General features: G+C 43.3%; 1 protein-coding gene across 1 annotated transcript in view; it reads left to right on the forward strand.

Moving 5' to 3' along the window:
• The window catches only part of LOC311109415 (A-type potassium channel modulatory protein DPP6-like), a gene marked incomplete at both ends in the record, with an annotated part of 209,412 nt that overhangs the window by 181,420 nt on the left and 13,458 nt on the right, over positions 1-14,534 (forward strand). Inside the window, 8 exons of the mRNA XM_084152285.1 lie at positions 795-915; positions 5,366-5,520; positions 5,810-5,907; positions 6,131-6,254; positions 6,669-6,707; positions 9,779-9,886; positions 10,362-10,453; positions 13,153-13,200. Coding sequence (XP_084008411.1) covers positions 795-915; positions 5,366-5,520; positions 5,810-5,907; positions 6,131-6,254; positions 6,669-6,707; positions 9,779-9,886; positions 10,362-10,453; positions 13,153-13,200 — 785 coding nt within the window. The remainder of the gene's footprint in view (positions 1-794; positions 916-5,365; positions 5,521-5,809; positions 5,908-6,130; positions 6,255-6,668; positions 6,708-9,778; positions 9,887-10,361; positions 10,454-13,152; positions 13,201-14,534) is intronic.

Here is a 14,534-nt window from a genome sequence, read left to right on the forward strand (position 1 = left end):
TCTCTCTCTCTCTCTCTCTCTCTCTCTCTCTCTCTCTCTCTCTCTCTCTCTCTCTCTCTCTCTCTCTCCCTCTCTCTCCTCTCTCTCTCCTGCTTTCTCTCTCTCTCCCTCTCTCTCTCTCCTGCTTTCTCTCTCTCTCTCCCCCTCTCTCTCTATTGCTTTCTCTCTCTCGCTCCCTCTCTCTCTTTCTCCTGCTTTCTCTCTCTCTCCCTCTCTCTCTCTCTCTCCTGCTTTCTCTCTCTCTCTCCCTCACTCTCTCCTGCTTTCTCTCTCTCTCCCTCGCTCGCTCTCCTGCTTTCTCTCTCCTGTTCAGAGTTATCCATCAATACTTAGACCGACAGTACTACGGAAAACAAGCTGGCAGTAACAGAAACAGAGCCAGGCCAGTCAGCCAACACTACTGCTGAATGTTTTACAATTCAAGTTGTGCAGTGAATAGGAAAGTATCTACACTATGGATAGAACCTTTTGATCTCATATTGGCTTTCTTGCCCATATTCCTCATGGTTAAAGCATCCTTCTGTCAACCTACAGGTCAACAAGTTTAGTAATGCAGAGGTCACATAGGTTACATCTTCCTGTATCATAGGTTATTTATTCCACATCCTTCCTTTCTTTCTTTCTTTCTTTCTTTCTTTCTTTCTTTCTTTCTTTCTTTCTTTCTTTCTTTCTTTCTTTCTTTCTTTCTTTCTTTCTTTCTTTCTTTCTTTCTTTCTTTCTTTCTTTCTTTATTCCTTCCATATTGATCACCTCAGTATTTAATCAATTTTTCCCTCATCTTTCTCTTCCCATAGATTTTTATTTTTGAGAATAACATCTACTACCGTTCGACGGTGGAGAGCCGATCGATCCGTCTGGTTTCCACCGGCAAGGAGGGGGTCATCTTCAACGGGCTCAGCGATTGGCTGTACGAAGGTGAGGTGACACTTTGATTGAAGTGTGTATGTAGTCTGTGTGTGTTAAAGTGTGTATGTAGTCTGTGTGTGTAATCTGTGTACGTGTCGACTGTCGACCCATGACCCACCCCTACCCCCAGATTAGTTTGAATTCGATTTTAAGATGCAGTGGAGCTCTCCCAACAGCAATATTAGTCTAACTCCATTTAAACCTTGACATATACTTGTGAAGCGCTGAAGGTCTGTCAATTTACACTAATAATTTATGAAGGAATATGAATCTTTCAACGAGACGGGAGGGAATTTAGCCTGAGCTTGACCTGCCTTACAACGTAGACCTGCTTAACATATTTGTATTTGTATTTGTATTTATTATGGATCCCTATTAGCTGTTGCCAAGGCAGCAGCTACTCTTCCTGGGGTCCAGCAAAATTAAGGCAGTTATATATTTTAAAACATTACAATACATTCATAACAGATTTCACAACATATTAACTGTCAATCAATGGAGATCTCTGTTTGACAGACTGTGGTCATTCTGCAGTAACACATCAAACATTTGTGTGTGTGTGTTTGTTTAGTGGTGACATAGGGCGGCAGGTAGCTTAGTGGTTAAGAGCGTTGTGCCAGTACCTGAAAGGTCGCTGGTTCAAATCCCTGAGCTGACTAGGTGAAAAATGTGCCGATGTGCCCTTGAGCAAGGCACTTAACCCTAATTGCTCCTGTAAGTCGCTCTGGATAAGAGGGTCTGCTAAATGACTAAAATGTAAATGTATAACCCGTGAAGGGGAGAGAGCCCTTCCCAGGTTGTGTAATACCTGTTTAGATCTGGACCAGACGACAGCAGGGTCAGACACAGGGAGGAAAGCTCTCCCTGGAGGAAAACACCACGCTTGCAGTCTACTTTTGTACTAACCGTTTAAAACATACAGTAGATGAGATTATCATTGTGTGTGTGTGCCCCCCTGTCTGTGTTTATGCCTATGCCTATGCCTGACAGTGTGTGTGTGTGGGACACTGACAGTCTTGTGTAAGGGGAGTCAGAAAGACAAACACCCAAGGTGATTATAGAATGTTTGTCATCTGTGGCCTGTCTGTCAGACTAACTGACGTGCTGGAGCAGACAACATCCTGAAATATGATGTGAGACGGAGAAGCCTGGCACGGCACGATAATAGTCACACACACTGTTGATACGCACTGTGTCTGTATACCCCATGGAGTTTTGGCTGGGATTGCACATTTCGCACACTGAGAAGCTTATGTTTGTTGATTTGTTTGTGTTTGTTTGTGTTTACGGCAGTGTGGTTTATCGGCGGTGTTGTTTATCGGCGCTCCAGCTGAATGTGTAAGCTTCTTCTCTGAAAAAAATATAGAAGTAAACAACTGTGTGTGTGTGTGTGTGTGTGTGTGTGTGTTTAGTACATATAATATCCTATCTAAGCTCTCTGTAAGCAGGCAGTTCGGTTGAATCTCTGTCGTGCTTCTACTCTCATCCACCAGTGGACTCAGTTCTAGTTCTGTATTAATGCTGCCCCCTACTGGACTGGACTCATTCTGCACCATGTGTTCTTCATTCAATTCACATTTCTCAAGTGGCAATTTTAGAATGTAAATCTTGGTGGGGCAAAAAAAAAAATGTTTTAGATGCATGCCAGCAAAGCCACTACACAACACAACACAAAATTAAAAATACATGAATTGCACTATAACTGTGACAAACGGTGCCCACAAACTGTTAGGGCCTACATAAAGCTGTCTCAACAGCAGAGCTTTATTTTCAGCACCATGTAGTGCATCCTTACCACTGCTACACCTGGCTATCAGTGGAGCCTTGTCTGGCAGCGAAACAGTTCATTCAGCCTCATTTACTGCCTTTTTAAAAAACATAGCAGATATGGCTGACTTGCTTAAACAAATGTGGTTTCTACTGACAATTGAGATGTACAAACTATGGCATAAGGGGACGACGAGCAGATAAGAGGCAATCCGTAATTTAGATTAAGACATTAATGAGCGAGCTAGGACGGACGTAGTCAATATAACTATTTGTTCAGCACTTTTGAAATGTACAGCGACAGAATTCAGGACACATACATACAGTATTCTCCCTATACACCAAGTCAGAACTGTAGGATAAATAAAGGGGGCTTATAAGCAGACAATGAAAGCTCTTAATATATTCAATGATTACATTTCTCTAAAACAGACTATGGGCTACATGTGCACCATCAAGTCAGAACAGTAGGCTAAATTATGAGGGGGAAAGGGACCAAATTATTAGGGTGAAGCACATGGGCTACTAAGTACTTAGTATTACTTTCTTAGCTACAGTATACATATCTCCCTGGCATATTCCATCATTTATGCAGCAGCATACAATACATTTTTGGACTCACCTTGTTATGCTGTGCTCACTTGAACAGGAAAGTGGCGCTGCGGTCCTTCTTGTGGGCTCTAGAAAGAGGCCCGAAATCCCGACTTGAAATTCAGAGTTGGATGACCGTTCAAAATTATTTCCAGTATTTTCCCAGTCGGAGCTAGTTTTATCGGAGTTCCCAGTTGTCTTGAACTCACTGAAGTCTGACATTTCCCAGTTCCGAGTTTCCAGTTGTTTTGAACGCGGCAGAAGTCATGCTGGATTGACAGCATGGCCAATGTATTCAAATGTATCTGGCCCATGGCGTTACCCCCTTTTTCGGGATATCCAATTGGTAGTTACGATCTTGTCTCATTGCTGCAACTCCCCTATGGACTCGGCGAAGGTCGAGAGCCAAGCCACACTGCTTCTTGACACAACGCTCACTTAACCCGGAAGCCAGCCGCACCAATGTGTCGGAGGAAACACTGTCGAACTGACGACCGTAGTCAGCTTGCAGGCGCCTGGCCCGCCACAAGGAGTCGCTAGAGCACGATGAGACAAGGACATACCGGCCGGCCAAACCCTCCCCTAACCCGGACAACGCTGGGCCAATTGTGCGCTGCCTCATGGGTCTCCCGGTCACAGCCGGCTGTGACACAGCCTGGGATCGAACCCGGGGCTGCAGTGAAGCTTTAGCACTCATTGTTGAATTTGCGATTTCCAACTTGTTGTGTAATGTTTATGTCCAATGGCCGATGAGCACCGATACGTTTTATCTATAATTTGTCTTCATATGACAAGAATTGAAAAGGATTTGATGCATGATGATGACTGCTTGTCTAGCTTGCTAGCTAAGATTTTGAAAGTATGATGTTGACATGATCAGTCCAATCAAAGCTAAGGTAGATATAACGTGATTTGACGTCATTTTATCTGTGGCCAATGACCTTGAGCCTTGTTGGATGGGCACTTCTAATGTAAGTTTGAAAACTGATATGTGACACGTGTTAATGCAAAAATAACATGCAAGACACACATTAAAATGTTTTATAATAATTAACAGGTGGGGCTCAAAACAGGCAGGGCTCTGCCCCGCCTGCCCTGAATGACGGGTCGCCACTGCATTTCTCCTTATCTGTCCTATCACAAATTGTCTTTGTAAAGATAAGACTCTACACAGGAAGCACTACTCTTATCATAGCATATTCTGTTTGATCAGTTAATGATTGTTGAATTGTGTGCTTATAGTTACAGTATGGGCATAGTCCTGGTACAGAAATATGACTCTCCTTCTCATTAGTTTGGCCCACCTGATTCTGTCAGATTACATTCATTAGCTTCTATTGCCCACCTGCCTCAGTAACAGGCCGCTCATGCATAAGTAATGTGCGTGTTAGGCAGTGAATAATTTAGACTCAGTGAGTGTGTGAACCAGGGGGACTGCTCACCTGGGTAATCATAGCTGCGGAGATAGAAACAGCTCAAAGGACATAGAAACAAAGGTTCACACAAACACACACACACACACACACACACACACACACACACACACACACACACACACACAGTGTTTTTATGCCTGTGTGTGTGTCTTCACCTGGCACTGCCTGTCAATAGAGCCCCCTCTGGGGTGTGAGTGTGTTTCATGTTATCCATATCACTCTGCATAATCTCAGACACACACACAGGCTCCGTAGGGATGCACAAGAGGTCACAGGTTTTTGATGAAGTAAGCCAAGCTCCAACAGCACACTTTCTGTGTACCTCAGCATCAGAAAAGGGGTCTCACACACACACACACACACACACATACACACACTCCAGTGGTTGGTCGATGTTCCTCTCCAATGGTTGGTCGATGTTTCTTTCTTGTGAGATTAAAAGCAGTGTTTTGATTTATGACCAGAACATACTTCAGCATCTTTATTAATTTTACGACAGCATTAGACTATGCATCGCAATTGATGTTTGTGTCAGTATTTAACATGACCGATGTATCTGACACATGTAATGTGGTTCCATTCAAACATAGTGGGTTTCTGTTAGAGTTTCCCCATCTTCATTATTAATGAAAACTAAAGGACATTTCTCTCCTGTCCTTTTCCAGAGGAGATCTTCCAGACCCATATTGCCCACTGGTGGTCTCCGGATGGTGCTCGGCTGGCATATGCCACCATCAACGACACCATGGTGCCCAAGATGGAGATCCCTATGTTCACAGGAACTACTTACCCTACCGGGAGGGAGTACCACTACCCTAAGGTTAGAATAGTATAATTACTAACCTATTACCGACAAAACGTGTTCTATTACAACGCTACACCACAGTAAATTGTACCACCACTCAAAGGTACGTTATCATGAAACACACATAAATGTAAAAAAGTACAACCAATCTTGGGAAATGGGAAGATATTCCAGCATGGAGTTAGTTCTGTCTACAGGTGTGACCTTCCTGAGGCAGATGCACTTAAAATGTCCAATAAGAACAGTTGTTTTATTAGTGGCATTTGCACTCATAGTGTATCTCTCCTCTCTGTCCTCCGTGCAGGCTGGGGAGGAAAATCCAGTCATCTCTTTGTATGTGGTCAACCTGAACGGGCCCCTGCACACCATCGAGATGAGGAGACCTGAAGACCAGAGGATGGGGTACACAACCACACTACCCTTACTAATCTAACCTCCATATACAATACTACTCAACTCCTAATAGCACATAGGACTACTATATATAGCACGGTTATATACCCTTATGGCTTTTAAAGGGATGAACTCTGTTACACATGCAATATGTCAGTAGAACGTTCCTAGTCCTTTATCCTAGATGATGTATATACATTAATAAACACTCTTGTTTCTGTTTGTTTTACAGAGAGTACTATGTCACTATGGTGAAATGGGCGACTACCACCAAACTGGCGGTGAACTGGTTAAACAGAGCCCAGAACATCTCCATGCTCACACTGTGTCAGGCCACCACTGGCGTCTGCACTAAGGTGCGTGCGTGTGTATCTGTGTGTGTGTGTGTCTCTGTGTGTGTGTGTGTGTGTGTGTGTGTGTCTCTGTGTGTGTGTCTCTGTGTCTGTGTGTGTGTGTGTGTGTGTTTGTGTCTCTGTGTCTGTGTGTGTGTGTGTGTCTGTGTGTGTGTGTGTGTGTGTGTGTGTGTGTGTGTCTGTGTGTGTGTGTCTGTGTGTGTGTGTCTCTGTGTGTGTGTGTGTATGTGTGTGTGTGTGTGTGTGTGTGTGTGTGTGTGTGTGTGTGTGTGTGTGTGTGTGTGTGTGTGTGTGTGTGTGTGTGTGTGTGTGTGTGTGTGTGTGTGAGTGAGTGTGCATCCTCTAGCTACAAACACAGCTGTTTTTCAGCCCACTTCGTTATCTTTTCTTAAGCTTAAGCATATTATGTATTTTTAGAAACATGAGGACGAGAGTGAAAGTTGGCTACACAGACAGGTAAGAAACAAACATGAACGTGATTCAAGTACATATCATGCCTTTTTAGGGCTGTTAATCTGTATTTTCAGTAGTGCTACAGAGTGGAATGCCAATCCATCATTTCTAGATATGTTATAAATATGTTTATATACACTACCGTTCAGAAGTTTGTGGTCACTTAGAAATGTCCTTGTTTTCGAAAGAAAATCACTTTTTTTGCCCATTAAAATAACATAAAATTGATCAGAAATACAGTGTAGACCTTGTTAATGTTGTAAATGGCTATTGTAGCTGGAAACGGCTGATTTTTTATGGAATATCTACATAGGCGTACAGAGGCCCATTATCAGCAACCATCAGTCCATATCTCAGTCTGCCCATCTTAATCTTTTATTTTTATTGGCCAGTCTGAGATATGGCTTTTTCTTTGCAACTCTGCCTAGAAGGTCAGCATCCCGGAGTCGCCTCTTCACTGTTGACGTTGAGACTGGTGTTTTGCAGGTACTATTTAATGAAGCTGCCAGTTGAGGACCTGTGAGGCGCCAGTTTCTCAGACTAGACACTCTAATGTATTTGTCCTCTTGCTCAGTTGTGCACCGGGGCCTCCCACTCCTCTTTCTATTCTGGTTAGAGCCAGTTTGCGCTGTTCTGTAAAGGGAGTTTCTTGGCAATTTCTCGCATGGAATAGGCTTCATTTCTCAGATCACGAATAGACTGACGAATAGACTGACGAGTTTAGAGCTCCTGAGTGGCGCAGTGGTCTAAGGCACTGCATCGCAGTGCTAACTGTGCCACTAGAGATCCTGGTTCGAATCCAGGCTCTGTCGCAGCCGGCCGCGACCGGGAGACTCATGGGCGGTGCACAATTGGCCCAGCGTTGTCCAGGGTAGGAGAGGGAATGGCCGGCAGGGATGTAGCTCAGTTGATAGAGCATGGCGTTTGCAACGCCAGGGTTGTGGGTTCGATTCCCACAGGGGGCCAGTATAAAAAATATATATGTATTTACTGACTGTAAGTCGCTCTGGATAAGAGCGTCTGCTAAATGACTAAAATGTTTCAGAAGAAAGTTATTTGTTTCTGGCCATTTTGAGCCTGTAATCGAACCCACAATTGCTGATGCTCCAGATACTCAAAACATCTCAAGAAGGCCAGTTGTATTGCTTCTTTAATCAGCACAACAGTTTTCAGCTGTGCTAGCATAATTGCAAAAGGGTTTTCTAATGATCAATTAGCCTTTTAAATGATAAACTTGGATTAGCAAACACAACGTGCCATTGGAACACAGGACTGATGGTTGCTGATAATGGGCCTCTGTACGCCTATGTTCCATAAAAAATATTCCATAAAAAATCAGCCGTTTCCAGCTACAATAGCCATTTACAATATTAACAATGTCTACACTGTATTTCTGATCAATTTCATGTTCTTGTAATGGACAAAAAAATGCTTTTCTTTTGAAAACAAGGACATTTCTAAGTGACCCCAAACTTTTGAACGGTAGTGTATATGTTTATATGTTTATATACAATACCAGTCAAATGTTTTGACACTCATTCCAGGGTTTTTCTTAATTTTTACTATTTTCTGCATTGTAGAATAATAATGAAGACATCAACACTATGAAATAACACATATGGAATCATGTAGTAACCAAAAAAGTGTTAAACGATTCTTCAAAGTAGCCACCCTTTGCCTTGATGACAGCTTTGCACACTCTTAGCATTCTCTCAACCAGCTTCATGAGGTAGTCACCTGGAATTTCTTTCCTTCTTAATGCGTTTGAGGCAATCAGTTGTGTTGTGACAAGGTAGGGGTGGTATACAGAATATAGCCGTATTTGGTAAAAGACCAAGTCCATATTATGGCAAGAACAACTCAAATAAGCAAAGAGAAACGACAGTCCATCATTACTTTAAGACATGAAGGTCAGTCAATCCGGAAAATGTCAAGAACTTTAAAAATGTATTCAAGTGCAGTCGCAAAAACCATGAAGCGCAATGATGAAACTGGCTCTCATGAAGACCGCCAGAGGAAAGGAAGACCCAGAATTCATGGTCTTCATGGTCGAATTGCTGCAAAGAAACCATTACTAAAGGACACCAATAATAAGAAGAGACTTGCTTGGGCCAAGAAACACGAGCAATGAACATTAGACCGGTGGAAATCTGTCCTTTGGTCTGATGAGTCCAAATTTGAGATTTTTGGTACCAACCGCCATGTCTTTGTGATACGCAGAGTAGGATGATCTCCGCATGTGTGGTTCCCACCATGAAGCATGGAGGAGGAGGTGTGATGGTGTCGGGGTGCTTTGCTGGTGACACTGTCTGTGATTTATTTAGAATTCAAGGCACACTTAACCAGCATGGCTACCACAGCATTCTGCAGCGATATGCCATCCCATCTGCTTTGCGCTTAGTGAGACTAATGACCCAACATATTAAGAAGGAGAGTGATGGAGTTCTGCATCAGATGACCTGGCCTCCACAATCACCCGACCTCAACCCAATTGAGATGGTTTGGGATGAGTTGGACCACAGAGTAAAGGAAAAGCAGCCAACAAGTGCTCAGAATATGTGGGAACTCCTTCAAAACTGTTGGAAAAGCATTCCAGGTGAAGCTGGTTGAGAGAATGCCAAGAGTGTGCAAAGCTGTCATCAAGGCAAAGGGTGGCTACTTTGAAGAATCTCAAATATAACATTATTTTTTTTACATTTTAGTCATTTAGCAGACGCTCTTATCCAGAGCGACTTACATGAGCAATTAGGGTTAAGTGCCTTGCTTAAGGGCACATTGACAGATTTTTCACCTAGTCGGCTCGGGGATTAGAATCAGCGACCTTTCGGTTACTGGCACAACGCTCTTACCCACTAAGCTACCTGCCGCACATATGTTTTGATTTGTTTAACACTTTTTTGGTTACTACCTGATTCCATATGTGTTATTTTATAGTTTTGATGTCTTCACTATTATTCTACAACGTAGAAAATAGTAAAAATTAAGAAAAACACTTGAATGAGTAGGTTTGTCCAAACTTTTGACTTGTATTATATATGTTTATATACAGTATATGTCATATGACTGTTGTACAGAATGAGGAGCCGTTGTTCTCCAAAGACGGTCTGAAGTTGTTCTTCACCAGAGCCATCCCACAGGGAGGCAGGGGCAAGTTCTTCCACATCTCCATGTCCATCACACAGGTACTGTACATTCCCCTTCTACATTCTCTCTTCTGTGTTCTGCATGAGGGCTTCCATACGCTACAATTACTGCCTACAGCAAGGTACAGCATAGCATAGACAACACCACTCCAGAGGGTGAATGGGCAAGACCAAAAATGTAAGTGCCTTTGAACGGGGTATGGTAGTAGGTGCCAGGTGCACCGGTTTGTGTCAAGAACTGCAACGCTGCTGGGTTTTTCACGCTCAACAGTTTCCCGTGTGTATCAAAAATGGTCCATCACCCAAAGGACATCCAGCCAACTTGACACAACTGTGGGAAGCATTGGAGTCAACATGGGCCAGCATCCCTGTAGAACGCTTTCGACACCTTGTAGAGTCCATGCCCTGACAAATTGAGGCTGTTCAGAGGGCAAAAGGGGCGGGGTGCAACGCAATATTAGGAAGGTGTTCTTAATGCTTGCTATACTCAGTGTGTCTCTTCCTCGCTCTTCAGCCCAACACCAGCACAGACACGCTGCAGTCGATCACGTCTGGAGACTGGGACGTCACCCAGGTCCTGGCCTACAACGAGGACATCCAGCTCATGTGAGCTCCTGACGCAGCTGGGCCACACACACACACACACACACACTTACATATACAGTTGAAGTCGGAAGTTTACATACACCTTAGCCAAATACATTTAAACTCAGTTTTTCACAATTCCTGACATTTAATTATAGTAAAAATTCCCTATCTTAGGTCAATTAGGATCACCACTTTATTTTAAGAATGTGAAATGTCAGGATAATAGTAGAGAGAATTATTTATTTCAGCTTTTATTTATTTAATCACATTCCCAGTGGGCCAGAAGTTTACATACATTCAATTAGTATTTGGTAGCATTGCCTTTAAATTGTTTAACTTGGGTCAAACATTTCGGGTAGCCTTCCACAAGCTTCCCACAATAAGTTGGGTGAATTTTGGCCCATTACTCCTGACAGAGCTGGTGTAACTGAGTCAGGTTTGTAGGCCTCCTTGCTCGCACACGCTTTTTCAGTCCTGCCCACAAATGTTCTATAGGATTGAGGTCAGGGCTTTGTGATGGCCACCCCAATACCTTGACTTTGTTGTCCTTAAGCCATTTTGCCACAACTTTGGAAGTGTGCTTGGGGTCATTGTCCATTTGGAAGACCCATTTGCAACCAAGCTTTAACTTCCTGACTGATGTCTTGAGATGTTGCTTCAATATATCCACATAATTTTCCTTCCTCATGATGCCATCTATTTTGTGAAGTGCATCAGTCCCTCCTGCAGCAAAGCACACCCACAGCATGATACTGCCACCCCCGTGCTTCTTTGGCTTGCAAGCGTCCCCCTTTTTCCTAAAAACATAACGATGGTCATTATGGCCAAACAGTTCTATTTTTGTTTAATCAGACCAGAGGACATTTCTCCAAAAAGTATGATCTTTGTCCCCATGTGCAGTTGCAAACCGTAGTCTGGCTTTTTTATGGGAGTTTTGGAGCAGTGGCTTCTTCCTTGCTGAGCGGCCTTTCAGGTTATGTCGATATAGGACTCGTTTTACTGTGGATATAGATACTTTTGTACCTGTTTCCTCCAGCATCTTCACAAGGTCGTTTGCTGTTGTTCTGGGATTGATTTGCACTTTTCGCACCAAAGTACGTTAATCTCTAGGAGACAGAATGCGTCCTGAGCGGTATGACGGCTGCGTGGTCCCATGGTGTTTATACTTGCGTACTATTGTTTGTACAGATGAACATGGTACCTTCAGGCGTTTGCAAATTGCTCCCAAGGATGAACCAGACTTGTGGGGGTCTACCATCTTTTTTTCTGAGGTCTTGGCTGATTTCTTTTGATTTTCCCATGATGTCAAGCAAAGAGGCACTGAGTTTGAAGGTAGGCCTTGAAATACATCCATAGGTACACCTCCAATCGACTCAAATTATGTCAATTAGCCTATCAGAAGCTTCTAAAGCCATGACATCATTTTCTGGAATTTTCCAAGCTGTTTAAAGGCACAGTCAACTTAGTGTTTGTAAACTTCTGACCCACTGGAATTGTGATACAGTGAATTGTAAGTGAAATAATCTGTCTGTAAACAATTGTTGGAAAAATTACTTGTGTCATGCACAAAGTAGATGTCCTAACCAACTTGCCAAACTATAGTTTGTTAACAAGACATTTGTAACCTATACACCTAAGTGTATGTAAACTTCCGACTTCAACTGTATATGCCTTCACATCAGTGGAGGCTGCTGAGTGGAGGATGGCTCATAATAATGGTTGGAACGGGCAAATGGAATGGCATCAAACACATGGAAACCATGTGTTTGATATATTTGATACCATTCCACTTTTTCCGCTCCAGCCATTACCACGAGCCCATCCTCCCCAATTAAGGAGCCACCAACCTCCTGTGCTTCATATGTGGTATACACAATTTTTTTTCTGTGATTATGACACAAACACCTAAAACAAACACTTCAACAAACCTCTTTCTCTCTCCCTCGCTCTCCCTCGCTCTCCCTCTCTCTCTGGAGTAGAGTAGAGTCTGTATTATCCACAGGGGCACGTAGTAAAAACACATTGAACACAAGACAATAAAGTAAATAGGCATTTTAACGTTATAGATTTAGCCGGTGGTAACTTGTGGAATAGACACCGGCTGGAATGAGGTTTTAACCAATCAGCATTCAGGATTAGACCCACCCGTTGTCACCAAAACAATAAATGCAGCAATATGTACACAAGTAGCAGTACTACTACAGCTGATTGCAGCTGGCATGAAGGAGAGTTTGGATCTAGTCATTTTAAACTTGGGAAGCCGCTCTGAGAGAAGCAACCTAAATTCATCAAACAAGATATGCTGGGAGTCCCTCAGAATGGATTGCGCCTTACGTATGACTCTCTCCCCCCCCCCCCCCCCCCCCCCCTCTGTCCTGTCAGATTTGTTCCTGGCCCACTTAAGTTTCTAAAAACACTCTCTCTTCACCTCATATTTCATTTATGTTACATCTCTTCCAGTGGCAAGACCATGCTACAGCTGGATCTGTTGGTACTCTAGCTGCTTATACCTCCCCGAAGCCGACATGTTTCTGTTCAACTGTCCCGCTGGAACCCCCTACACTCTTTACACTAACCTACCTTTCTCACTTCCTAGACTCCTTACATTTGTGACAATAGCAATGTTTCAATGACGTAATGTTGCGTGCACCCATGCATTTGTTATATTATGTATTAGTTGAACATACATTAAATGTTAATTATTATGTATCTTGCAGATACTTCTTGAGCACCGAGGATGATCCAAAGCGAAGGCACCTCTACAGGTAACACATACATACAGTGGGGAAAAAAGTATTTAGTCAGCCACCAATTGTGCAAGTTCTCCTACTTAAAAAGATGAGAGAGGCCTGTAATTTTCATCATAGGTACATGTCAACTATGACAGACAAATTGAGAAAAAAAAATCCAGAAAATCACATTGTAGGATTTTTAATGAATTTATTTGCAAATTATGGTGGAAAATAAGTATTTGGTCACCTACAAACAAGCAAGATTTCTGGCTCTCACAGACCTGTAACTTCTTCTTTAAGAGTCTCCTCTGTCCTCCACTCGTTACCTGTATTAATGGCACCTGTTTGAACTTGTTATCAGTATAAAAGACACCTGTCCACAGCCTCAAACAGTCACACTCCAAACTCCACTATGGCCAAGACCAAAGAGCTGTCAAAGGACACCAGAAACAAAATTGTAAACCTGCACCAGGCTGGGAAGACTGAATCTGCAATAGGTAAGCAGCTTGGTTTAAAGAAATCAACTGTGGGAGCAATTATTAGGAAATGGAAGACATACAAGACCACTGATAATCTCCCTCGATCTGGGGCTCCACGCAAGATCTCACCCCGTGGGGTCAAAATGATCACAAGAACGTTGAGCAAAAATCCCAGAACCACACGGGGGGACCTAGTGAATGACCTGCAGAGAGCTGGGACCAAAGTAACAAAGCCTACCATCAGTAACACACTACGCCGCCAGGGACTCAAATCCTGCAGTGCCAGACGTGTCCCCCTGCTTAAGCCAGTACATGTCCAGGCCCGTCTGAAGTTTGCTAGAGTGCATTTGGATGATCCAGAAGAGGATTGGGAGAATGTCATATGGTCAGATAAAACCAAAATAGAACTTTTTGGTAAAAACTCAACTCGTCGTGTTTGGAGGACAAAGAATGCTGAGTTGCATCCAAAGAACACCATACCTACTGTGAAGCATGGGGGTGGAAACATCATGCTTTGGGGCTGTTTTTCTGCAAAGGGACCAGGACGACTGATCCGTGTAAAGGAAAGAATGAATGGGGCCATGTATCGTGAGATTTTGAGTGAAAACCTCCTTCCATCAGCAAGGGCATTGAAGATGAAACGTGGCTGGGTCTTTCAGCATGACAATGATCCCAAACACACCGCCCGGGCAACGATGGAGTGGCTTCGTAAGAAGCATTTCAAGGTCCTGGAGTGGCCTAGCCAGTCTCCAGATCTCAACCCCATAGAAAATCTTTGGAGGGAGTTGAAAGTCCGTGTTGCCCAGCGACAGCCCCAAAACATCACTGCTCTAGAGGAGATCTGCATGGAGGAATGGGCCAAAATACCAGCAACAGTGTGTGAAAACC

Source organism: Coregonus lavaretus, assembly GCF_964263955.1.
Source record: "Coregonus lavaretus genome assembly, chromosome: 34".
Lineage (NCBI taxonomy): Eukaryota > Metazoa > Chordata > Actinopteri > Salmoniformes > Salmonidae > Coregonus > Coregonus lavaretus.